This window comes from Leptosomus discolor, chromosome 2, assembly GCF_034619465.1.
Source record: "Leptosomus discolor isolate bLepDis1 chromosome 2, bLepDis1.hap2, whole genome shotgun sequence".
Lineage (NCBI taxonomy): Eukaryota > Metazoa > Chordata > Aves > Leptosomiformes > Leptosomidae > Leptosomus > Leptosomus discolor.
Genome location: NC_141392.1, coordinates 92,427,218 through 92,453,064, shown reverse-complemented (window position 1 = coordinate 92,453,064; position 25,847 = coordinate 92,427,218). Strand labels below are relative to the sequence as shown.

Here is a 25,847-nt window from a genome sequence, read left to right as displayed (position 1 = left end):
GCATCTCCATACATTCTGCTTCTCAGGCTCTTGCAAACAACTATAGCCTGTCACATAGGCAAGATTTAGATTAATATGGGGATTTAACAGAGAAAGCAGAAAAAGAGAGGTGACCTATTACTGCCATAGACAGTTTCATTACACATTATTTCTAGAATGAATTTTAAAGAAGCCACGCATAAGCCAAGATCCTACAAGCTAAGTTGTAGCAAGGAGTTTTGGCGTTTAGGCATCTCCAGCAAAAAACAAACATCTGGGGAGGCTGACACATACAATTATCATCTAAGACACAGAACATGAAGCGCATTTTTTTCTGTTGACAGCAAATTCTACCCAAAGGACAAATTGCTATTTATCTGTAATCACATGTTAAAGAACGGCTTTTAAACTCTTAACCATTCAAATTAGGCTTATTTCACAAGTGAAAATTACATTGGCAGTTATGCATGTACCACAACTGTCAGACAACAGAGCAAAAGTTCCCTTCCACAGAAGCATTTAATTGCTTCAGCCATAACTCAAGATGCATTGATCTCAGAGTTGCACTGAACGGTTTACACTATTCGTGATTGTAACCAATTTTATAAATTCCTCACACACCAATTTTGACATATATTTCACAAAGCAAGTACTGATTGCCTCTTACATGTTCTTCCCTGTGCCTGGCTTGGATTTCCTTCTCCATCCGCATATAGAGCTATAACATTTATTGAGTAAGCAGTGTCAGGCGTCAAGCGCTCCAGCATGACATCACGAGTGTTGCCTGGTACCACAATCTAAAACAGAAATAAAAGGCACCTATATAAAAAAACCTTCAGTTTACACCATGTCTTGTTAGAATTAACAATTTGAATGAAATACAGCAAAATTGGGAGCATTACCACACTGCACATTTCCCAAGAAAAGCAATACAAGTTTAAAATACTCAATATCAATAAAATTTCGAAAGTAGGGGCAAAAAAAAATGACAAATACATAAGAAGCTCTCATTCTGCCAATGGAATTGTTATTTTTTACATTTTACATGAAAACAGTTCATAAAAAAAAGAAGAAACATTCAGGAACAGAGACAAAGAAAGTAAATTCTGTCATGGTTTACTGACTTATAAAGGACATTTTCTAACAGGTACTAATAGACAGGTTCCCACTCATGTGTGAAGTAATATGCAATTTCACTTTACAGATGAAAAATATTCATTAAAAATTCTTACACTTCCTTACATAAAACTTATTCATCTGCACGTTTACATGGGTGTACATTTTGTCTGAGTACATTCACAGGCTTAGATCTAAAACCACACCTATTTCTACACAAATCCGAGAACTCTTACTTCCCATCTGGAGGGCAAATTTTTACCCATATCCAGACTTCATTGCTCACCAAGACCTACTAAAACAGTAATGATTTGGGGTAAACAGATGGTTTAGTGGTAAAATCACATAAACTTGGCATCTGGTTTCTCAATTAAACGTTTCCTAATAAATATTTGTTATTTTCTTCTCTCTTCTTAAAAAAGGAAATAAATAAGGTTTTCTTTTAACTTATCTTTGCCTACAATATGATAAAGGATACTCAATGCTCAATACTCAGTTTTAAATGAGAGAGTCTTATTTCTTATTTCTTTTATTTCACCAAATTAAGCTTTTTATTTACAGCGGACTAAATTTCTGCAGACACAGTGTTTTCAGCAGGGACACTCCTGGGCAGGCAGTTGGCCTGAGTTTATTATTATTGTTCTACACTCATTGAAGGAAGCAATATCCTCCACACACTTTTAAGGAATAGTATAAAAACTAAATTACTTACAGATTCTGATGGCCTTGGGCCAGACAGTGGAGAGTAATTAATTCTATATTGCTGTACTGGACCTGGAGCGGGTTCCCATCGGACATTCATGCTGTTTGGTGTGGGATTGTAAACTTGAATGTTTCTTGGTGTTCCTCGCTCCACTAGATCAAGGATAATTTAAATTAAGTTTTACACAGTTGCTTACGTAAGATCTAGTTCTACTTGAATTTACAACAGTGTTCAAAGGAAGCTGAAAAGCCCATCAGCCCAAGATAAATACAGTGCCTTTGTTACCCCAAGATCTACAAATCTAAGAATCTCAGTGATTAGTCTTTACAAACATCCCTGTTAGCCAACAAAGTACGTATGTTTATACTTTAAATTGAAGGTATGATCATACACTTTGTTGCCCTATTATTGATCAGACAGATATGAAAAGTAGCCACAAACTACACATTTTAGCTCATGCTGACATTAGGAGCTCAAACTCCCTGGAAAATTTTAAGTGCATGGTATGGACATTAGCATGGATTAACACCAATATTTGCCATTTGTTCAGCAGTATTGCTACTGGCACTACAATTAAAATTTTACTATTGTGTGGAAGTAAATATAAGTTTGCTGCACAACAGAAGAGCTGAGCTTGCCTGAGATAAGTGGACTGAAAGCCTCCATCTGAATAAGTGAAGAAAATCGAATAAGTTACAGAGCTACAACCATAACCAAGCAGGTAAACAGAGTTACTTACACTTATGTTTCGGCTTTTAGGAAAATAAACTTCCACATTTGATGTAAAATCAATTTCTAATGATCCAAGCCACTCACATCCTAAAATTTTCTTGAAAAGGACTATTTTACTTACAAGTTCTTCCAGTGTCAGAGACACGTCCACCATCTCCCTCTGGGAAAACTGGAACCACAGTTACAGTGTAAGGTGTGTTGGGTTCAAGAGTCCTCAGGATGACATAGTTTGTGTTTCCTGGTACTGTGGTCTACACATTTAAAAAGAAAGTTAGGAGCATGACATTTACATAAATGTGCAAAAAGTTTAAGCTTTTTTGTATGTCCCTTACTCCTCCACCACATCCCGTTTCTAGATTGGATGTGATAAAAACTTTACAAAAGGTGAAGCTTGAAGTAACAGGGTTCATGGTATCTTCTGGAACTGCCTTTCAAGAAGGTTCCGTCTCAGACTTAACAAAAATGATTGTTAAGTCCTACACTCTCCTATACAATCCCTTACAGCTATCTTCACTTTTGGGTCCACATCCTGTTTATTAATAACAGTAGCAGAATCTGCACTGGCCTCTTTAATGACTACTATTTAGCAGCTCAGAGGCATTGAAAAGTAACTTTCTAAATCAAAAAAATAAACCTTACATAACACTACAACATGCTAATGACAAGAAGTAATGAGCAGCTCATGTTAGAAAATAAAACTCCACAGCACTTAAGAACAGTTATCATCAGTAGCTCTCTAGATGCTAGCGAAACAGTGGCGATACACATACTTCTCATTTCACAGGCACATCGAATTGCACAAATGTGGAAAAAGAAACACAAGTGGGAAAGAATGTCCCAGTCTGCAACAAGGGTTGCCATTTTCAAGATTGTTTTAGCTCTTTAGCAATTAAGTAATTTTAGGAGATTAGAATAAGACACCTATGTGGATTTTTCTGCTTTCACAAATATCATCCTGGCTGACTGCCTACAGTCACATGACTTCTTAGCAGTAGAAGTGGGTAGAAATTAGGTCCACTGACTTTATAGCCTTTTGTACACCCTGAATTCAGCTTTACATTCACATGCGCTGCCCTAAGAATAGACAAACAAAAAATTGTGTGTGGTATTAAATCCCCGCGCTAAAAGCTAATCACTGAAGATCTACAATATAAAACCAAACTGTAATACATATGGGAGTAACTGACTTTCATGGAGGTGCTCTGAATTTTCTCCAGAGTAGCTATGAGCAGAAAAAAAGCCAGTGCCCAGGCAAACAAAACCCACTTCACTCAGCAGTATTTCACCAGCACCATGACCTGCATTTTATCTGAGACAGTTAGTGAGATACACTCAAAGTATTTACCATCTCTTCTGCACCTCCAGCTGTAGGTCCATAAAACACTTTATACTGGCGAGGACTTCCTTCTGCATGATCCCATCGAATGTTCAGAGTACTGGTGGTTGGGTCATAAACTAGCAAGTTCTTCACAGTAGTGAGAGGCTCTGAAACAGATCAATGAGCTGTCAGAAATGTGGTACCACATTCTCTCACCTGTGCTGTCAGATCACGCCTATGTAATGTATCATTAGGAAATTTAAAACACAACAGGTTTAATAGTTCATGTTAAATGTTACTTGTCTTCGTTAATCAGAACACATCATCCCCATCCGACAGCATAAGGAATGCTAAATATAGCAAGAAAAATTCCTTTCTGGACACTATTTTAGAATTAAACGTTGAGTTCATTAGGGTTGTTTTCCTCATTCCTCACCAAACACACTGTTATGTCTGACTTTCCATTGCACACTGGCAGGCCTTCTTACTTTAGATGCTTGAAATCAAATAAAGGACACATGGCAAATACAGATGGGAGTAATTTTGCCACAAGAAATTTTTCTCAGCTAATATGAAAAGCAATACATCAACTTTGTTTCACACCTAATAAGACGATCTCAAGAAGTTACTTACTGGTTCTGCCTCGTCCTGTCATTCGTCCCCCTTCACCATCTGCATACATTGATGACACAGTAATAGTATATGGTGTGTCAGGCTGCAGCTTCTGTATCACCACACTGTTCTGTCGCCCTCCAACCATAGTCTGCAGCAAAATAAAAGAAAAAGAATAAAATCCCTTTTATGCTGCCTCTTTTATGCTTACTGTTATAGTGAAGAATGTAAGCATTTGAAGCACAGTGGAAAATACTATGATATATCACAGGCTGCAATGCTCTTGTGACTGACGCTGACAGTAGACATTGAACAATAATAATGTTTAGTACATATTCATCTTAGCAAGTTTAGACAGAGTCCAGTGGCACAAAGCCGGTATTCTTTAAGACCTCCAAACTTGCACATAACCATAATTGCATGACAATTGCCAGTTCTGTGCCACCACAGAGCTGTTTCTCTGCCTTGCCTCTGACTATATCACACTGAGATCAATAGAGTGTTTTATTAATTTTGACAGATTTTGAATTGGGCTCTTTACATTCCACTGTCAGGTAGAATGCAAGCACGGAACAAATTACAACATCTGCAGATCTCTAATGTACATTTGATACAATATCAACATTGTCTCTCCTTGATTTCAAAAATTTTACAGTGTGATACTTCAGCTTCTAAAACATCTTTGTTAAGAGTCTAAAATCATTATATATCTTTCGTTTCAGTTTTTCTTTTACTTGTAATGCTGTGATCATAATCCCCATCAAGGAAAAGATTTGCAGTGCACTGAGAATAGTACTTAGATCTTCAGCATTTGTGAATCATGAGCTTTTTGGTTTTTAATTGCGTGAAATTACACTTGTTCAAAAGCATCCTTTGTACTTTTAAGACTATCTGCACATTTTCAAAGCCTATTCAGCTAATATGTTTGTCATAACACTTAAAAGCTTCTGATGATGAAGAACTGATAATAAGCAAGCATTTATACATCTTCGCAGTTCATAGGAGTAGATTATTTTAGTTTACAAGGATACTTTTTATCTGTACTCAAGCGTACAAAGCTCACTTCAAAGCATAAATGTTTTTAGCATCCCATCATGGCTGCCTCCATATTTTACTATCTATTTGCCATTCAAAACTTGACCCTAAATGATCGTGATGGTCTCTGGAGTTTGACGTGTGGTCTTTGCAGAGTTGTCTTCAAATTGCCTGTGCTCTTTCTTGGTGCTGAGGCCATTAAACATCAGACATACCAATAAAATCTTCTAGAAACTCTATTTTAAATATTTCAATGGGGACACTGCTACTGCCTACCCAGCAATAGCAGTTTAATCAAATATCACAATAACAAAAAAAAAGCAGACAAGGAATTACTATCGTATGATTGATAATTATTTGCAGACAGACATTAAAAAGTGCTCTGTGTGCTTTCCTCAAAAAAGGCATCTTCTCCGACTGCCACTGCTAGACTCCATCCAGCTGTGAATAACTAAGTCTATGAAGTCTATTCTTTGCACATATTTCAACAGAACGTCCATAATTCTTTTTTAAGGCCAGTATCAGCTATTAATTACAGCTATTAATTAACCTCATTGCTGTTCCTTATTTTTCTAGTGATTTCTCACCAAACTTGCATTCAACTACTCAATTAATTCAACAGTTCAACTACCTCAACTCAAATGCATCTCAGAATAGAGTAAAAATGCCTGCATAAGTATCCAACTGATTCTAAAGTAAACATTCCTAGATACCCATCTGAACATGTGTGATCTCCAATTACAGGAACAAGCTAAGCAAGTGTGGTTTTTATGTGAGGTTGCTCCTCTGAGTCATTTGGCAGTAACTACAACAGCCTCCCACTGCAGAAGAGGGCATTTTTAAGTAGCACACATTTCTGATAAACAGGCTGACTGAATTACCATTCCCAGGCTGTGCTGCATAGGCCACCAGTAGTCAACACAGCTCTTGCTGACAACGCAAGGATATGGTACTGGCTCTCCCTATCATTACAGCTGTTCAATCGCATTAAAAGACACTAAAATACCTTAAACACTTCCCTAGCGTATGTTTTGCATGGATTCGTTTTTGCAGCTGCCACTTCTGGGTGGTTATTCTGTGCCTGGCATGGTAAAATACAGTCTCAACTGTCCACAGTATGTTCCACGGCAAATCCCTCTGATAGTACATGAACCACACTACGAAAACATTTGAAAACTTTGGACTGTGGAAGTAGTCATGGTAGTTCAATATTATTGATTGTTGTCATAACTATGTATCTGTGACTTGTTGTTTCATGTGCTGATTGACTTGCTCCTCAACACATTTAAACTTTATTCTGGTTATATCTGTAGATTATGTGATTTCCAAGAAAACAGGGTGTATCCAAAGTTATTTTTGGTCCATAAAGAGCATTCTATCTTTGATTTGAAAGGGGAGAAAGAAAAAGGTCGGAATATATACTTACTCACTATAAATATAAATCTTTACCAAAAAGGTGATTAATACATACACTGTTGTGCTTTAAAAATAAATTATTCCAATGGATTACTTTGCAGAACTATCATTTAAGGTTGAATAACCACAGCACTTCAAAATTAGTTACCGACTGTTCTGGGCCATCCCCACTGATCGGCTGGTAAATGATCCTGTATCTCTGCACTCGACCACTGGCAGGATCCCACTTCACAGTCAAGCTGTGTGAAGTTGCATTGTACACCTGAAGGTTTCGTGGGCCACTCTTTGGGGCTGAGAAATGTAATAAAGAAAAGAATAAACACGTAATTCAAGCAAAACGGAGGGACAAACACTTCATTCATACTTTTAGGGCTGCATGAATGCCTGACCAAGAGCAGAATGTGTTAAGTACAAGACAACATAAACTGCAATGTTTGTAAAATAATAAACATGTGGTAACCTACTTTCAGTATTCCTCCAAATACACAATAACATTTATTAAACTATCTCAGCTTTTTAACATCAACATTGCTCACAGTTTAGAAAAAGATAGCTCTGAGTTTTCTTTAACAATATAACACCTGGAAATTCAGATTCTTACCTTGTGTGGTGATAGGTACCAAGGGTACTAGAAAAAAGTAAAAAGAGTTTTCAGAATTCTCGTATGTATATGCCTTCTGATTTAATAACTATGAATAACAACATGCAGAAACCCTTTATTTACTTACATGTTCGTTCACTGCCAATGAGGTCATCACTTTCTGATTCATCAGGATAGATGGCAGTAACTGAGACATCATATAATGTATCTGGATTCAAATTCTCAAAGACCAAACTATTCTCATCCCCATTTAAGATAGTCTTGTGGAGAAATTTAAAAAAAAAGGTAAAAAATAAATAAATAAAACCAAAACAACCAAACCAAACAAACAGAGAGTGGGGTATAACTTTTTACACCATAACATCACTACAATTGGCTGTAACTATGTATTCTACACCTTCTCACTGAATTTCCATTGAGCACAACAGGAGAGTTTGCAAGTTATAGGCCATTTATTAATTACATTTCTGATTTTTAAAATACACCCTCTGAGAGACTGCCCACAAAATCTTATGGCGAGGATCTATTCTTACCTCTTGTTTTTCCGATCTTCCATAGGGTCCCCAGGTTATTCTATATAAAGAGACATCTGGAGCTCCATGATCCCAAGTTCCTCTAAAACTATTTGTGGTTACATCTGTAATTCTGAGATTGACTGGTGCTGGCACAGGCTCTATTATGAGAAAAGGAAAAGTATTCCATAGAATAAATACAGTTAAACCAAGGAATTACTCAGACAAAGAATTCTGAAGATTATGTAGAAGATTCATCTCTCAGTTACCATGCATCTAATGACTACAATAAAATGCTGTAGTATAACCCAGCCCACCTACATTAAGCAAACAGTCCTTCATAAGGTCACATCACCAGGTCATCACCTGATAAAACAGACGTAGCTCTACTGACCTCAGTGGAAGTCACAACTCACATGACTACACACAATAACTGAAGTTCTAGCTCTTACATTTTGGAATTAGAAGGAGTGATTATGAGCTCCCACACACAGAGGTCAAGCTCCTGCATGAGTTTCTCTCAGATCTCAAAAGTCTTTATATAAGCCAAATAAGTCATGACTAAATTACACCACTTATTTAGAAAGAATTCACAGAGGTTAACTGTAGGTTAAGAAGGCAAAATATTATAGCCACTGGGAAGAAATTAGTATATAGCTAAAATCAGAGAATTAAACTAAAAATAATTTCTTTGGCAGAGCTTTCCTCTTTTTCCTTACACACACATTCACCCATGTGAAAACCTCAGCTATAGAAGAAAGGCTAAAAACAAAAGCAAGCAAAAAAATCTCACAAATATTTTTAAATACACCAGGCTACAAAATGAAAAATTCAGGGGCAGGGACGGAGGGTTGGAGAGAGAGGACGTGCATGTTTTTTCTCTTTCTTTCTCACATCAGAGTGAGGGGCAGTGATAAGGTAACATTGCTCATTTCTATTCTAGCTCTTCTGGTTAGCTGTCTTCTTAAATCATAAGCCTAGATCAGGATGAGGTCTTCCCTGACACCAGCTTTCTCATTTCAGTCTGTCACTTCTCTTGTAGGGATATTGGCTGTTCCCATTTGTGCAACATTATTTCCTTGCCTCTGTTTGTTGAGCCTATTCAAATGCCACCTTTATGATTACCTAAAAGTACAGACTACTTTAGCATTCCAAGGCACAAAACCTCTCTTGGATCAGAAGGAAGATCATGTCTCTCTAATCATCTAGCATATGTCCCAGCTTCCTACTCACTTTCCTAGATTCCTGCATAGTCTTGCTAAACTTTTCCTCTGCCCTCATATTTTCTTATTAATTCTACCCCTACACTTCTCCTTCAGCCTCTAAACATAGATAATTTTGCTTCAGTTGCTGGTGTGTCACCTCTCTGCAGCCTGCAGGCTCAGTGTTTACCGCAGTAAGACACCAAGCTCATCTAAGATTCCCAGGGATTATTATATTGCAAATAATACTACAAATACAGGTAAAGTATTTCTCAGATAAATTAAATTACAGTTCCACCTAAGCTCAGTAATATATTGCAACACACACTATTTAAATAGAACATGAGGCAAAAATAACCACAAGAAGGTTTATTAGGAAAACTTACGAGTGACAGCTTCTGCGTTTATCGGTAGGGATTCCCCCTCATCATATACAGCAATAACTTTTACATTGTACAGGGTTTGTGAGGAAAGGTCAGAGAGAGTAGTGCTGGTTTTGAGTCTGTCGATTTCCACCTAAGAATAAAAACAGTGACTTAGGAATTGTAAATTGCTCTATTCCTTACTCTGCATTTGATTAAATGGCAGAAATTCCTGTACTGAAAAACAGAAAAGTATTCCACACGAAATTTTGCCATTTACCCCTAAATTTACACCCGAATATTGAGTGCTATCTACTAACTCCCTTACAAAGCATATTGTCTCAGACACTAGTACTACTTGCGGATCTTTCACTGCTTCATTCCTTTGGAAATGAGGATGCAGGCTGCATCTCCAGAAAATTCTCATTCCCTTACAAAAACACATTTAATCCTCCAAGAGCTGATTCATGCCTAGCAGTGCAATTCTGGAAAGCTTGCGCATAACTCAAAGATATCTCTAACAATGCTTACATATGTGCTGACAGTGGGCAAAGGGCTAACATACCTTTATTCCACAATCTTATGCTCCTAATTGTGAGCTGTTTTTAGACCTTGGTAAGACAACACTTACAAAGAGAGTAAAAATGGCTACTACCAAAGCACAGAAAAATTCTCCAGTCAGTTTGAGGATTTTTTCCTCTCTGGAGGAGAAGGAAGAGGGGACTACACAAAGAAATCTATCTCATGCTTATTCAATTTCCAAGAAATCAGTACTCTTTTCTGACTGCAAACACCAAGATCTGATGTTCTTTATTCTTAATGGTGGCTTATAATACTACTTTTACCATTGTTTTAATAACCTAGCTCCGCAAAATAAAACTGTCTTCTAGTACTTTCAAAAATGTTCCTATCATTTACCTCCTTTACATCAGCTTCATCAGCTATTTTGTATCTTAGGATGTATTTTCGAACTTTGCCTGGGGCAGGATCCCAAAGGACATTCATGCTGCTGTGAGTAACATCCTGAATCATTAATCCTCTGGGTCCAGGCAAAGGTACTGTAAAAATTATGACAGTAGTAAGTGAAAATGCTATTCACAGCAGAGGTATAGGTCTCTCATGGAAGGAATTAAATTATTTTCATGCATTTCATTGAAATGGAGGCAATAACTTTCTAGGAAGTTCATTGCTCTGGCCATTAGATGAGACAATTTAAGAGCTTATTTTCCCAGCATTGTGCAAAATAGCCATAAACTACAGTAGCTTCACTTTGGTAAATTATGAACACAAAGCTTTTAGCAGTATCAGTGCTTAAGATTACAACTTTTGGTGACAGCAGACATTTTTCATGTACAGTTCAGGGGTTTTCATTTTTTAAGAACGTAAGAATAACTATACTGCATGCGTCTGGCCCAGAAACATGCCTCTGCCAGTAGGAAACATTTAAGGGAGGATGTTTAACAAAAGGTTTTAAGAAAGAAGCCATGTTTAGATCAACTTTTTTTCTTGGTATGGCACACTTCTCCAGCATTTTCTACACTTAACAATGTCTGAATTTGGGAACAAGGTTTCTAAGTTAATGCAAGCAAAATTGAGACCTTTTAAAAACACCATAACCTCAAGATTGCCAAGCCAACTCCCTTAATTATTCAAGGAAAAAAAAAACCCTGTTGTTCCTCTTTTAATAGCTCTTCCTCTTTAATAGTCCCTTTTCATCGAAATTCCCTTTAAGATCCTTTAGAAATTATGAGTGTTAGAAAATGCATAAAGCATGGAAAAGATGGTCTTCTAAACAAAGCCAAATATATAAAAACTATTGCATGAAATAAAATGAAAGTTAAATGTTGCTGAAGCAATAACCACAAAGCAAAAATCAAGATTTTCGTACATGTCACTTCCTGGGTGGTGAGTGGGTCACTGGTGATATCACCAAACAATACGTAAGCTGTTAAAGTGTACTCAGTATTGGGGATGAGATCTACCAGCTGAACCTCATTCACTGATGGTCCAACACGCATCTGCACATGAAAAATAACACACCATGTTTAAAAACTGAAGAAAGCAATGGCAGAAAAGCAAGCAATGATTTAACTTCAAGAGAATTTTGTTTGTGAGATTCGCGGTATATTTACAGCTTCCTGACTGATGTCATTGTATACAATATCTGAGTAAGTCCACTGCACTTTGAGAAGTACATGACAGTCTCTTTTGATTATTACGATACATCAAGAAAATCTATCATTTTTTATTAATTTATTCTTGGTAGATTATTTTATTCACTGAAAGTGAAGGTAAATTCTCTTACTTCTTTCTCTGTGGTTGGGATTGTGGCATTCACAGGTTCGTATATTAACAAATAACCAGTAGCTCCATTGAGAGGTTCCCATCTCACTCGCATGGAAGTTGATCCTATGTCATAAACATTCAGGTTTCTAACTGAAGAGATTGGCACTGCCAAATAAAAGGTATATATTAATTTATTTCCTTCACCTTCTTCACCTTTTATATTTCACATACCACCAAGAATATTGCACATGAGTATTTGGGTACACTATGGGTAGCTGAAAGGTGATCTGCAAAGAGTAGCATTTTAAGTGGTGCTTAATTTAAGAATGAGGTAATGGTCATCACATTTTGAATGTGCTACAGATTTGCTACACACAGCTAAAACTATGTTACAAGTCTGCACTGGAACACTTGCATATTTTAAAAAGCAGCATTAACTCACATAGAGTGCTCTAATATGAAATAGAACATGACCGGTTTGCGATATGTACATATAAAAGGATTTTTTGCAGTTTCTTTTTTTTCTGTATTTCTCAAATTATTAAATAAACGTTAAAAATTACCACAGACTTCATAAAAATCATGTACAGACTTTAAGGGTTTGTGACGAGCCTAATACAAAACAATCAAAGAAGTGAAATGAACACCTAACATTCAATATACGTAAAGAGGCGGGAAAGTCACCCAATTCTGCATTCAGCATAAATATACCCAAAATCAAGCCTTAGACAGCTAATAGCAGAAACATAATGGCTAAGTCATTTCTCACAGAAGTTATGTAATCGTGTTTAACTGGCTTTTTGTTAATCTTATAAAATTAGAATGGATTTCTATAGTATTCTGGCTGCCAGTAGCAGGAATTACATAGCATAAAAATGAAGGTGTACGCGTTTATATATGATCAGATTTCAGGAATTTATAAACTCTGTCTTGTAATTCATGTGTGTTTCTTTAGTCTTGTACAGTCATGCTTTATGAGCCTGGAAAGAAGCTGGGACAAACAATTTTTATCTCAATGCAATTTCACTTTGCTAAAGTTTTTCAGCCAAGATCTGACCAACTAGTGTAATACAACACAATTTGGTCATTCAAATCAAAACCATTCTTTCTTCTAAGAAGAAAGCCTGTAGTGCTAAAAGTTCTACTGGACAGTTCCCCATATGCCAAATGGGCTATTAACATGTTATTCAAGTTCCATTTCTAACTTACAAGTTGTTTCCCTGCCGATTAGAGGTTCACTGCTTTCATCTTCTACCACTGAAAACACGTTAACAACATATTCTGTTTCAGGATTCAGATCTTTCAGAACTGTCGTCGTTTCCATCCTACTTACATAAAACTACATAAAAGAGAAGCAATGTTAACCACTGTACAACAAATGCATTTGTAACCTTATCTCTAAGAAAAAAAATCACTCCTTGTGAAACTTCAGAAACCAATGGTACAGAACTAAAAAGAAATATGGTCTTAATCTTCTATGAATTTGTCTGACAGTTTATCATTATTTTTGCAAAGCAAGCTGTAGGAAAGCCTCAGACAGACGATTACAACAGAGCTGGATATATCTAGCAGCACTCACTGTGCATCCTGCTTTCTCACATGGTTTACACTTTCATACTGCTCAGCAAGACAAAGAAAGTGCCAGAGATACGTGTTTTGGAAAAAAGTTTTAAACACTCAGAACAATCTAGAGGGTTGCAGCGCATGGCATTAGCAACACCTTGCAGAACAGAAATGCCAGTAAGCAGTCAGGCTGTAAAGTCAGGGTGTGCTGGAATGGCTGCTCCAACCCTAATCAAAGGCTAAATCCTGAGGTCATGATTTATTAAGATTAAATTCTCCATGAGTCAAATCTGAGTTAAGATTTAAAAGCCACATTCAGAGGTGGGAGGTTTGGAGTCAGCTACACAGAGATGCCTAACTTCATTCTCCTAAATACTCTTCTTTCTGGTTGAAGAGAGTTATGAGCAATTCAGATTGCCTAGAATCAAGGGCTCTCTGTCTAGAGAACAACCACAAGATGAGTTTGACTCCGTGCATTAAACAGTTTGGAGGATATGCTTAGGCACAGATTCAAAGTACCACCATTCGAAGTACACTGTTAATCTGAGCACTACCTCACAACCTGTATCATCCACTGTCTTTTTTTGTGTTAGCAAGAAAATGGACAATGAGCCCACCCATGAGTACGAAAATTTCTACCACAGACTTATTTAAACAAATATATGACAATGGAATACGAACAGAAAGGAATTACTAGAAACAGAAACACCAGTCAACTTTTTAAGAAATAAAATTTACTCCTGAATTCATGATTTTAAAACAACTAAAGTCACCTTTATGCTTCTACTTTTCATAATTTTGTGTATCATTTACCGAGGCAGGATATTCTTGACCTTGGGAGCATTTTTTCATTTACTGTTATACCATACACAGCATAAACGGAATGACATTACTATAATGTGGAAGTCCAAGGGTATTACGGACAATGTCAGCGATGAACATGCAGTACTAACCTGTTGAGGGCTACCTCCAGAGGTAGGGTAATATTCAACTCTGTATCTATCAACACTCTCAGGAGGTGGAGTCCATCTCAGTCTGAAAGAACGAGGTGTCACTTCTGAAATAACTAGGTTAGAGGGAGGTGGTAAATCACCTAAAAGTGGAAGCAAATTTAAAAATTATTGATTTATCTTATATCATCAGTAATAAAAACATAAGACCAAAAAAAATTGCTTAGGAAAAACCCCCACACTTTAGGTACTTGCTTACTTTTCTGTTTCCTCAGGAATTCTTAAAACAACTGTGTGAAGAGATAGCTCACGATCGCACCCTCAAGACCAAACAAGCTCCCTATCATTCCTACTCCAGCTTAAACACCAGTGTTTCACTGAAGAACCATCAGCTAACATTACTGTTTTTGCATGCTTAGCTTTGCTTTTGGGCTGTCATTAATACTTGAAAAGAGCAGGGCTGCTGAAACTTTCCTGATTGGATAAGTATCATCAAGGAACCGCCCACAATGAGCAAAAAGATGACACACTGAGCAACATACTTCCTGACTCCAGGAGAAAAGAAGGCATGCCCAGCCATGTCACGCTGTGTTAGGTATAACACAATAATTGTTGAAAGGAAAGGAAGAACCCCTGCAGGGTAGTCCAGGTGGTTTGCACAACTTCCTCACAACAGCAGCTGAAAAAACAGCCCAGGGCTACACAGTGTTCCCAATAAGTAATAAAAAGCAAGCAGCAGTACAAGCATGTAAGTGAAAAAAGGATGAATTAAGACTGAAAATGTGATGTACCTGGACCTTTCACACTGTTACACAGATTTGTGGTTACATCGTCAACAATGCTAGCCAGAAACGAGAAATCTGCAACATTGTAAGCATGGATGTCATCTGGATCCGTTGCAATCTGCTTCAATTCATTTTCATCTGCATTCTTAATACCTTACAGAGAAGACATGAAAACAACATTTGTTAGAAATGATGGCCATGAAACATAATGCCATGACTTAAGTCCCTAAACACATTCTTTGAATATCCTTTCAGGTACTTATGTATGTGACCACTTCTCTGTGAATTCAGCAGATGGGCAGGAGGGGATTGGTGCAGGCCACCTCTTCATATAATACTTACCAATCGCATAAAGTTCCACTCCCTCATCTCTGAGTCTTCTTGAAGGGGTGACTACATCATCTTGTGATTTGCCATCAGTGATGAGAACACCAATTTTGCGAGCTCTGGGCCTTAAGCCTGCATCTTGTTTGAAGTTGTTTTTTAAGATGAAATCCAAGGCCATTCCTAGTGTGATACAAAGAAGGAAACATCACTATAAACTATTTTCGTATAGTAGTTATGGTAAAGAAGAATATTTGGTAAAGGAGAGTATTTCATCCTAGTGATTTCTTCCTGACAACATCGTTTCACAATTTAATTCCTTCTAGAAGCACTCGGAATATAGTTGCAGCCCATCATCTAGGCTTACCAGCAACTGATACTGTTTCAGCCCTCTCAAAGTCTCTAATCTCTTATCTTTTATGCATCACTATCCTACCTGATCTCCTCTAGCCTCCCTTCTGGGTCTTCACCTTGTCTTCATCCCAACCCTGACATGGAACCTCCTTTTTTTCTTATATACTCAACAGCAACTGAAGCTCTTCATCACCCAAGCTCTCCTCCACCACTTTTTCTCCAAATTTCCACTGAGTTTATATGTCTACATGTTATGCATGTTCTCTTCCAAATATACTGAATTGAACTGTAAGGCCCTTTCATCATGGACGAATTTGAGCTCACTGAACAATACTGGGGTCTGCTACTAGAATTGTTTTTATTGGAGTTTAAGGAAAATCCTGGTAGTGTATCATACCTGTTAGAGTATTGCCTCCTTTGTATGGTAGGTTGGCTACAGCCTCTAACAAAGCCTGTTTGGTTCGGTAAGCATTGAGATTCCATTCTGTCCTGGGATCTCCACTATACTGTGCAAGACCTGGAAAAAAGCCATCATTACTCAGTTATTATGGGGCTGTGCAGCAGCTACACCACATTTTCCCTCCAACATATGAGGACTTACCAATCTGTACTTTGTCAGGACCAATATCAAAAACTTCAACAATACGGGCAATGAAGTTCCTGATAGTTTTAAAATTTGGCCGCCCGATACTCCATGAGCCGTCCACCAGCAGCACGATATCAGCTTCTGCTCTGGTTCTACATTCTAGACCTGCCATGTCAACCAGAAACATATAACCTTAGCATTAAAGCTTTCAACTGGAAAAATACAGCTTAATCATAAGAGCTTTCTTTCCCCATACTTTTATATGACGTATGTCATGAGTTAGCTTCCAAATGAGCTCTATTGATGTTCAATGGCACTCTGTCAAGTGTGACTTTTTTGTGAACATTATTCACACTAGTCAGTGGTTCCATGGCAAAAGCTGTATAAATTTCTTCATGTGTTTCCTTTTATAAATGAGACTTCACAAATGTCAAGGCCAGTGCTCTTCTCTATTGTCATGTCATTATCTGTTTTGGTCTTTAAAGATGGTTGATAACTTGATTTCAGAGGTTTTGTAAAAGATTACTGAACTAACCATTGACACGGCAGTGAGCACTATCAGATTATCCAAATTTACAGTATTTTAGTGTGTCATGGATAGCTAAACTACTGCTTAATTTTCAACTATATAATAGTGGAATTAATAGCATATGTTACAACCACTTTCAAATAAACTGCATTTCTGAATTTTCAGGGGGAAAAGACATAGTAATACAAGTGATATAGAAGTTTGCACATAAAGAAAAGAACACAATTTAGAGAAGATGCACAAACATAAACACAAGTCAAGAGATTGAGAGGGGACAAGAACAAACATTTATATAAAGCTGCAATGTTCTGAAAAGGTAGGAAGTTATTTCAGATATCTTCAGTTTACAAATTACAGAACAAAATATGCATCATATTGTTTTCTTCACAAGGAAAATCACAAAATGTTTATACAAAGCAGAAAGACACAATGATTTTATCCACAGCCATTTGAAAAAAAAAAAAAAAGAAAATCCTTGCTCTCTCTCTTTTCCTGTAGATTGTGTTACCAGCTGCAAATTTTCTGGCTTCCTGCCATCAGGGCTTCTGGTCTTTATATGGAAGAAATCCCATTGAGAAAAATCAGCCACACTCATCACAGTTGAAAGATATTGTGATTTCATATATGTTCCACATAATTGATCCAACACTGTAGACTCATGAATATAACTATTCCATGTACCTGGGGGTTAAAAGCATGATCCTCTTCTGCATAGAAAATATAGATCTAGTCTTTAGTCAGGACAATAAAATCAGTTGGGAGTAGGATTTAAGTAAAACCATGTTACTTCAAAAAATTGCATGCATAACTTTAATATGGAAGTTAAAGTTAGCTTCATGTACAATATAAAAGTTAAACTATTTTGACTTTTATTTTTCTTCCAACTACCATAATTCCCCACAAGGAAAATTCTAGCAAAGGCACCAGACCTAGGGTGACTTTTTTTTCCTCTATTAATAAATAATGTACTACTGCATTTACAGTCCCAGATATAAAATTCATTTTTCACATAAACCATGACTCAAATCCATGCATTAGTAAAACTTATTAGCTTAAAGACTATAACACTGAAGACAGAAATGTCAGCTGCTGCAATGAAAAATAGCAAACCACTCTTGGTACAACTATTTTTCTGACAGACTTATTACAACTTTACTCTAAGGTCACTCCACAGGAAAGGCCTGTTCCATAGTTTTTCTCAGTTTTACCCTCTTGTATTAGACAGAGTGGGACAGCAATTAATTAAGAAGTTTCTAGAAATGTTGTCAATAAAGTTACGCAAGGTATTTTTTCACAGCCTTGTGCGGAAACAAGGCATCGAAGAGGTTAAGCGAAAAGACTATAGTGTCAAATGTCAGAATTTTTTTTTTCTTTATTTAACCCTGAAAGACGTTTGTAGTTAGGCTCTTTCTCCTCACCGAATTCTATCTGATGGTTATGCAAGCCTTGAAACAGCAGAGGAGAAAAGTCTTTACTTCTATGTGCATACTTGGCTATTAAAAAGCAAAGACCTGGTTCTTTATGCTTTCCATGAAGGAAGACCGAGCCCTGAAACTCTCCTAATCCAATATTAATTCAGGGTTTGGTGGGCACAACTATTAGCATGCAGAGGCCCAGGAACCACACCAAGGGAGCTGCTATTATAACTTTCATAGAAGCTTTGGAAGGTTTAACTACACAGGGAGAAACTCCAAAACAGATACTGGAGAGCACTCAGCAATTGCACTTCTGAACTAAATATACTCTTTCTGTAGTAAAAAATAACAACTAAATAATGGTTATGCTGAATAAAAACTTAAATAACACACAATAACACTGGGACATTCCCAGCTATCAGATCTTTGTTCATTATATCATCCTAGTCTCAAAAGGAAAAGTCACCATATAAGGACAAGCAAAGGGCTAAAGATCTGCTTAAAATTCCTTGTTCTACTCCTGTGAACACCCCTGTAGATGAGCTATGATCTCTGCTCAAGAATTTGACCTTATGTGATTTAACACAGATGTGGATGGCTTGAAAATGCAATGCAGATGGCTTTGAGTAATCAGCAAAACATGGGTTGTCTGAGTTATCATGTTTGTAAGATCATCTACAGGGTGCAGAGGACTAGAATTGTGAACTGGGACGTACTTAGTGGTCATTTCAGATCAGAGGTTATGTCATCAGGGTAGGGAGTATACTGAATCCTGTAAATAAATATTTATGTGCATTATAAAAACGACAATGAAATGCTGGTAGACTTCTGGTCTTTTTTTATCCAAAAGCCAAGACTGCCTTTTATTCAATTTAGTCCTGTTTACCTCTAGATAAAAATGGTTCCGAAGTAGTATCTGAAAGGGTGGTCATCTCTTGTCCAACCAGGGGGTTGCTCTCTCCTCCTTCAAACATTCCAAAAACATTTACCTTATAGGTAGTTCCCGCCCTGCAATAGTTAAACAAATGTACTGTAACTAAAGTCACTTGGCTAGCTAAATGCTGACACTTCACTTATGAAATTCTCACAAAAAACTTCGCCCATGGAAAAGAAGGTGCTAAAACATGAAGCCCAAAGACTAGCTTTTCCACAAGACAGTGAAGTTTTGACAGTTTAAAAGCTGATTCTAGATTCTATACTTAAATGTATAACCTTCTTCATTCAAGTAATTTGAGACCTAAAGCTCAGGAGCAACGCATCCTGACAAAGAGGAAGTCAGGCAAAACACCAGGAGGCCTGTGTGAATTAAAAAGGAGCTCCTGGACAAACTCAAACAAAAAAGGAAGCCTACAGAGGGAAGCAAGAAGAGGTAGGCTCAGAGGAATACAGAGAAACTGTCGAGCAGCCAGGGATCGGGTTAGGAAAGCCAAAGCCCTGATAGAATTAAATCTGGCCAGGGATGTCAAGGGTAACAAGAAAAGCTTCTATAGATATGTTGGTGGTGAAAAGAATACTAGGGAAAATATGGGCTCTCTCCAGAAGGAAATAGGATGCCTGGCTACCTGGGATATGGAGAAGGCTGAGGTACTCAACAACTGTTTTGCCTCGGTCACTGGCAAGTGCTCCAGCCACACCGCCCCAGTCACAGAAGGCAAAGGCAGGAACTGGCAGAATGAAAAACTGCCCACTGTAGGAGAAGATCAGGTTCAAGGCCATCTGAGGAACCTGGAGGTACACAAATCCATGAGACCTGATGAGGTGCATCCACAGGTCCTGAGGGAACTGGCAGATGAAGTGGCTAACCCACTATCCAACCTATTTGAGAAGTTGTGGCAGTCCAGTGAAGTTCCCACTGACTGGAAAAGGGGAAACATAACCCCCTTTTTTTAAAACGGAAAAAAGCAAGACCCAGGGAACTACATGCCATTCAATCTCATCTCTGTGCCTGGCAAATCCTCCTGGAAACTATGCTAGTGCGCATGGAAAATAAGGAGGTGATTGGTGACAGCCAACATGGCTTCACTAAGGGCAAATTGTGCCTGACAAATTTGGTGGCCTTCTAGGACAGGGTTACAACACTGGTGGATAAGGTAAGAGCAACTGATGTCATCCACCTGGACTTGTGCAAAGCATTCAACGCTGTCCCGCATGATAGCCTTGTCTCTAAATTGGAGAGATATGGATTTGATGGATGGACCACTTGGTGGATCAGGAATTGGTTGGATGGTCGCACTTAAAGAGTCACGGTCAATGGCTTAATGTCCAAGTGGAGACCAGTGATGAGTGGCGTTCCTCAGGGGCCAGTATTGGGACCAGTGCTGGTTAACATCTTTGTCAGCAACATGGACAGTGGGATTGAGTGCACCCTCAGCAAGTTTGCCAATGACACCAAGCTGTGTGGTGTGGTTGGCACACTAGAAAGAAGGGAAGACATCCAGAGGCACCTTGTGACAAGCTTGAGAGGTGGGCCCATGCAAACCTCGTGAAGTTTAACAAGGCCAAGTGCAAGGTCCTGCACCTGGGTCAAGGCAATCCCAAGCACAAATACAGGCTGGGTGGAGAATGGCTTGAGAGCAGCCCTGAGGAGAAGGACTTGGGGGTGAAGCTCAACATGACCCAGCAATGTGTGTTTGCAGCCAAGAAAGCCAACCGTGCCCTGGACTGCATCAAAAGAAGTGTGGCCAGTGGGTTGAGGGAGGTGATTCTCCCCATCTACTCCACTCTGGTGACACTCCATCTGGATTACTGCATTCAGTTCTGAGGCCCCCAGCATATGAAGGACATGGACCTGTTGGAGCCAGGAAGAAGTCCAGAGGAGGGTCATGAAGATGATCAGGGGGCTAAAGCACCTCCCCTATGAGGACAGGCTGAGAGAGTTGGGCTTGTTCAGTCTGCAGAAAAGAAGGCTCCAGGGAGACCATATAGCAGTCTTCCAGTACCTAAAGGGGGCCTACAGGAATGGTGGGGAGGGACTTCTTACAAGGGCATGTAGCGATAGGACAAGCACAATGCCTTTAAACTGACAGAGGGTAGTTTTCGATTAGCTATAAGGAAGAAATTCTTCACTGTGAGGGTGGTGAGACACTGGAACAGGTTGCCCAGAGAAGCTGTGGCTGCCCCCTCCCTGGAAGTGTTCAAGGCCAGGTTGGATGGGGCTTTGAGCAACCTGGTCTAGTGGAAGGTGTCCCTGCCCACGGCAGGGGGGTTGGACCTAGATCATCTTTAAGGTCCCTTCCAACCCAAACCTTTCTATGATTCTATGACTTTTAATGATCCTATTTTTAATATACTTAGTATATTTGCATAACAGATTTTGATATGGTTCGAAGTCTACTTTATAAATCCAAGCCTCTGAGAAAACAAATCAAGAAATGAAAAATAAACCAAGCTTATTTTAACAAACATGAGGTAAGGAACTCTTGAAAGGAAACTTCAGAAATCCCATATTTCTCCAGTATCCCGTTAGCTTTCTCATATGCAAAAGACAGAACACAGCGTCTGCACACATTTTGCCTCCTTCAGTTCCTGTGAGAACACCACAAGTGATGTGAATGAATAATCTCAGAAAGAGCCTGGCCAGGTGCCTTTCAGAGATTGCATAACAAAAGCCTCATAGCTTATTGACAAAATTACTTTCTTACTTAGAGTCGATTTTGTCACATGTTTCAATCCCAGATCATGATTAAAGAAAATGCTAAGCTAAAGTTATTTTTTAAAAAAAGACATGAATTATTATCCATACCTAAGCTCCTCCAATACCACTGTGCTGTCATATGGCCCCACTATTAATTCTCCAAGACTTCTGTCATCTTCTGTAGGGTGGAAAGTTACTTTGTACCCCTTCACTCGCCCTGGAGCTGGCTCCCAGGTTACTCGGAAACTTGACATAGTTGAATCAGAAGTTCTCAGATTTCGAGGTGGCTTAAAGGGAGAGGCTGCAAGGACAGAAAATAAGGGTTTAAATCAGGTCTGCTTATGGAAAAATATCAATAAATATGCTTTCATGTAAAAATCCATATGCAAATCCAGTATTAGTGGCAGTCCTAAGCTCTTTGCACCTTTCCTTTGACATAAAGACAAATATCAAGAGGTGAAACGTGAGATTCACTTAATTTTAGCTATCTAACCAATAGGTACGTGAGCTACATTTGTTTTCAAGGCTCCCTCTACAGTCAACGGACTCAATTCATCTCACCTATCTTGCACATCCATTTGATCTTACAATAAATGTTGACAATAAGTGGACTAACCACCATCTTTCTCTCTGTTAATTATGGAGAAGACTAAACAACCAGCTCCGACTAGCTCGCTCTCTTTTAAATGCTGACAAGTAGATGACCCATATAGACCAAAAGAAAGAAATGGAAGTAGCTTCCTTTCAAACCAACAGGAAAAAACAGAATTTACTGCAGGTAAAAGTCATACCCAGCCAGTACTCAGTCACTGATACTACTTCTCAAGCTGCTTCCTCCTCAGAACTGTGGGTCCCCAGAGGTCAGGTTGGAAGCAAGGACCCTTTCATAGAAAATGGCTTGCCAACAGTCCTCTCCCTTTACAGGCTTATGGCCTGGAAGCTTAAGCAACTTCACCAACCACAGGTGGGGCAGTATGTCAAAAAATTATTCTTCAGAGGAGTGCCAGCCAAACAGCTTGATGTTTTTAGGTCAAGAGCAATTTCCTCTGAAGGCTAACAGCTACCCGATGCAGGTCAGTACTCACAGAAAGAGTGATTAACAAGCCTGCGACTAGCTTCTGTCTCACTTTTGCTTTTCTGTAAATCTAAAGTGCAGTCACAGAAAATACTGCAGCAGTGTAATCTCAAAGTTGCAAAAATTGGAATTAGACTAAACAGAAAGTCACCACTATACTATAGCTTTGGAGTGAAAAGGTGGAGGGGAAAAAAAGAAAAGAGTTTGTCTTATCCCTGTACCTATGCAATTGTCGAACTATAGCTGAAAGATCATAAATGTCCTCAGATTGTGAATTCTGCTGAGAAATAACAGATATGCTCCCACTCACAAGGAAAAATACAGCCTCTCTATCTCATCTCACATGACATTCCATCCTGAATCACACAACAGCTTCAACTAACAAGATCACTCAGGCTCCAGTTGCTTCCAAAGATTGGTTACCACCACAACTATTTACACTGAAACCAGAGGCATGTCCGTATTAAGATGAACAGGTCAAAAATCAAAAGCAGCTGCATGATCTGAGATTTACCTCAGTATAATTTTCAAGATTGAAAAGCTAGGTGTTGGTCAAGAGCTGATCAAGTTTTCATGACTCCTCCACATCAACCACATTTTAATTTAAAAAAGAATCTTCCCTCAGTAACTGAGGTACCACTACCTCCACTGTTAGAAGATTTCTTTCCTCAGTATGACATGTTCAAAGATCAGAAAATGGCATGAAGTATTTACAGTGTACCTCAGTGAATGGCCCTAGTCCCACATGAGCAGAAACATCTTGAAAAGAATTCTCCTTTGGTAATGCCTCTGTATCTATGGAAGTAGAAAACTGACTCTAAATCTGGTTGATTTGATCTGTATATCACAAGGATATTTCCTTATAAAATGAAAGACCACCATCAGCTACATACTAAAGGCAGGGTAGAAAATGAGTTTTGCTTTTACTGCAAAAATCCCTTCACCAGGACTTAAGAAATGCTTTAGAGTTTCAACTTCTGAGACAGAAGACAGCTTGCCCAAAAGACCATGATCTCTGACGTCAGGCTTCCACTGATGACTCTTCAAAATCACCTACTCCCCCTTTTTATTACCTCAGGTTTTCCACAGAAAATATGGTGACCAAAGAAGACAAATCTAAGTAACGGGATGCTGGGGAGCTACTTAATATCCACAACCAATAGGCAAATCATGAAACAACTGACAACACTTGATTAAATAGTCTGTTGATATACCATCTTCCTCACAAAATGCCTTGGTTTGGCTTCTAATGGGAGTGTTTCAAAACAAGTCCAGTATTTTCGACCAGATTTTACACCATATTTACTCTCTCAGTACCAACAGCAAAAAGCTGTGCTCAGGCTATGCCATAGAGAAGTTTCCAACAAATCAAACTCTCTTCTTAACCTCTAACATTTTCTTCAATTTGCCTGTTAATTCATGATCTTGGCAGTCTCCAGTATACTTTTCTATGTATCATTATCATTAATTTTAAGCACAAAATCTTAATTATCAAACCCTGTAAAAGCCTGTGATACATACCTGTTGTTCCTTCTGCTTTTCTTGATTTTCCTTGTCCAAAATCATAAATCGGAACAACACTGAGGTCATATGTAGTTCGTGGCTTAAGTCGCTTTAACACTATGCTTGTAGCAGGAGCATTTACTCTTCCAAACATCTGTCTCCCTCCGCTGCGTGGTCGATAGTATACACGATAAGACAAGACTTTCCCAGGTGAAGGCTGCCATGTAACTCTCATTGTATTTTCTGTCTCATTGTCTACTGTCACAGTCCTGGCATCTGGTGACACTTTTCAGTGTAAAAATACGGAAAAATGTTTATTTTGTCACATAAAGGTGTATTCAAATGCATGCCTACAAAATTAATTCTACTGTATTAGAAAAAAAAAAATGCCCTCTTTAAAATTACAGTCTTCAATTGTGGGGAAGACACAGGGAAATATCAAAGGCCACTGTTAAATTATTTTTTAATTGTAATGGAATAAACAAACATAAGTATGCTTTCCACTACAGAGAAGAGGGAAGTATAAATTACATGATGACACAGTGTAATTGGGAGTTTTATTTAGTCACACTTTTCAGTAATCTGTTAAATAATGGATTCAGCACTCTCAAATGAAAGTGAAAAACTATAAAGACATTGGGTTTTTATGAACACAATGTCCTGTAGAGTTAAGATATTCTAAGTTTCGAGTTCACAGATCTGATGAGGCACTGATAAATACCTAAACTGCTGGGTGTCGGGCTCCATGCAAACTATCCTGCAAATAGTGGTGAGTGACTTTCCAAATGCTTGGAAAATCACTCACCACTTTTTGCAGGACAGTGTATGCGCTGAAATAAGCACATGGACTAATAAAGCATTTTCTCTACAAATTGCAGCATTCAGCTTCTAAGAGATATTTTCCAGACTGTACAAATGTTACAAATTATCTGAAGTGAACTGAAAGGTATGTAACACTGGCTGTCAGCTGGAATAAGCCATCCAGGTTTTGGCAAAACAGAACCTTCTTGGCATGCCAGAATTGTTCAGTATTTCATCACACGGTAAGGTAGGCTTTGCAGGCTCCAGTATCCTCTCCCAGTCCTAGGAACTGACAATTTCTAATGTCTCATCCGAAAGATGAAGTGTCGGTTAGTCTCAGGTCTGGGTCTATTGGCAGGCCTGACAGCAAGTTCCCTCAGGCAGCACATTGAGAGAAGCGACAAATTATATGTCTAAGCTGCCTACTTATCTTGGAAAAGGGAGGACTGCTAAT

General features: G+C 38.3%; 1 protein-coding gene across 1 annotated transcript in view; it reads right to left on the bottom strand.

Annotated features, from left to right (window-relative positions):
- The window catches only part of COL12A1 (collagen type XII alpha 1 chain), a 99,797-nt gene that overhangs the window by 41,987 nt on the left and 31,963 nt on the right, over positions 1-25,847 (bottom strand). The window contains exons 14-35 of the mRNA XM_086461462.1: positions 24,611-24,877; positions 22,123-22,315; positions 19,267-19,388; positions 16,452-16,601; positions 16,248-16,367; positions 15,515-15,679; positions 15,179-15,325; positions 14,391-14,530; positions 13,084-13,213; positions 11,894-12,039; positions 11,477-11,606; positions 10,507-10,646; positions 9,613-9,742; positions 8,046-8,185; positions 7,640-7,772; positions 7,513-7,539; positions 7,060-7,202; positions 4,482-4,611; positions 3,876-4,015; positions 2,652-2,781; positions 1,808-1,950; positions 647-776 (exon numbers count right to left, since the gene is read on the bottom strand). Coding sequence (XP_086317588.1) covers positions 647-776; positions 1,808-1,950; positions 2,652-2,781; positions 3,876-4,015; positions 4,482-4,611; positions 7,060-7,202; positions 7,513-7,539; positions 7,640-7,772; positions 8,046-8,185; positions 9,613-9,742; positions 10,507-10,646; positions 11,477-11,606; positions 11,894-12,039; positions 13,084-13,213; positions 14,391-14,530; positions 15,179-15,325; positions 15,515-15,679; positions 16,248-16,367; positions 16,452-16,601; positions 19,267-19,388; positions 22,123-22,315; positions 24,611-24,877 — 3,096 coding nt within the window. The remainder of the gene's footprint in view (positions 1-646; positions 777-1,807; positions 1,951-2,651; positions 2,782-3,875; positions 4,016-4,481; positions 4,612-7,059; positions 7,203-7,512; positions 7,540-7,639; positions 7,773-8,045; positions 8,186-9,612; positions 9,743-10,506; positions 10,647-11,476; positions 11,607-11,893; positions 12,040-13,083; positions 13,214-14,390; positions 14,531-15,178; positions 15,326-15,514; positions 15,680-16,247; positions 16,368-16,451; positions 16,602-19,266; positions 19,389-22,122; positions 22,316-24,610; positions 24,878-25,847) is intronic.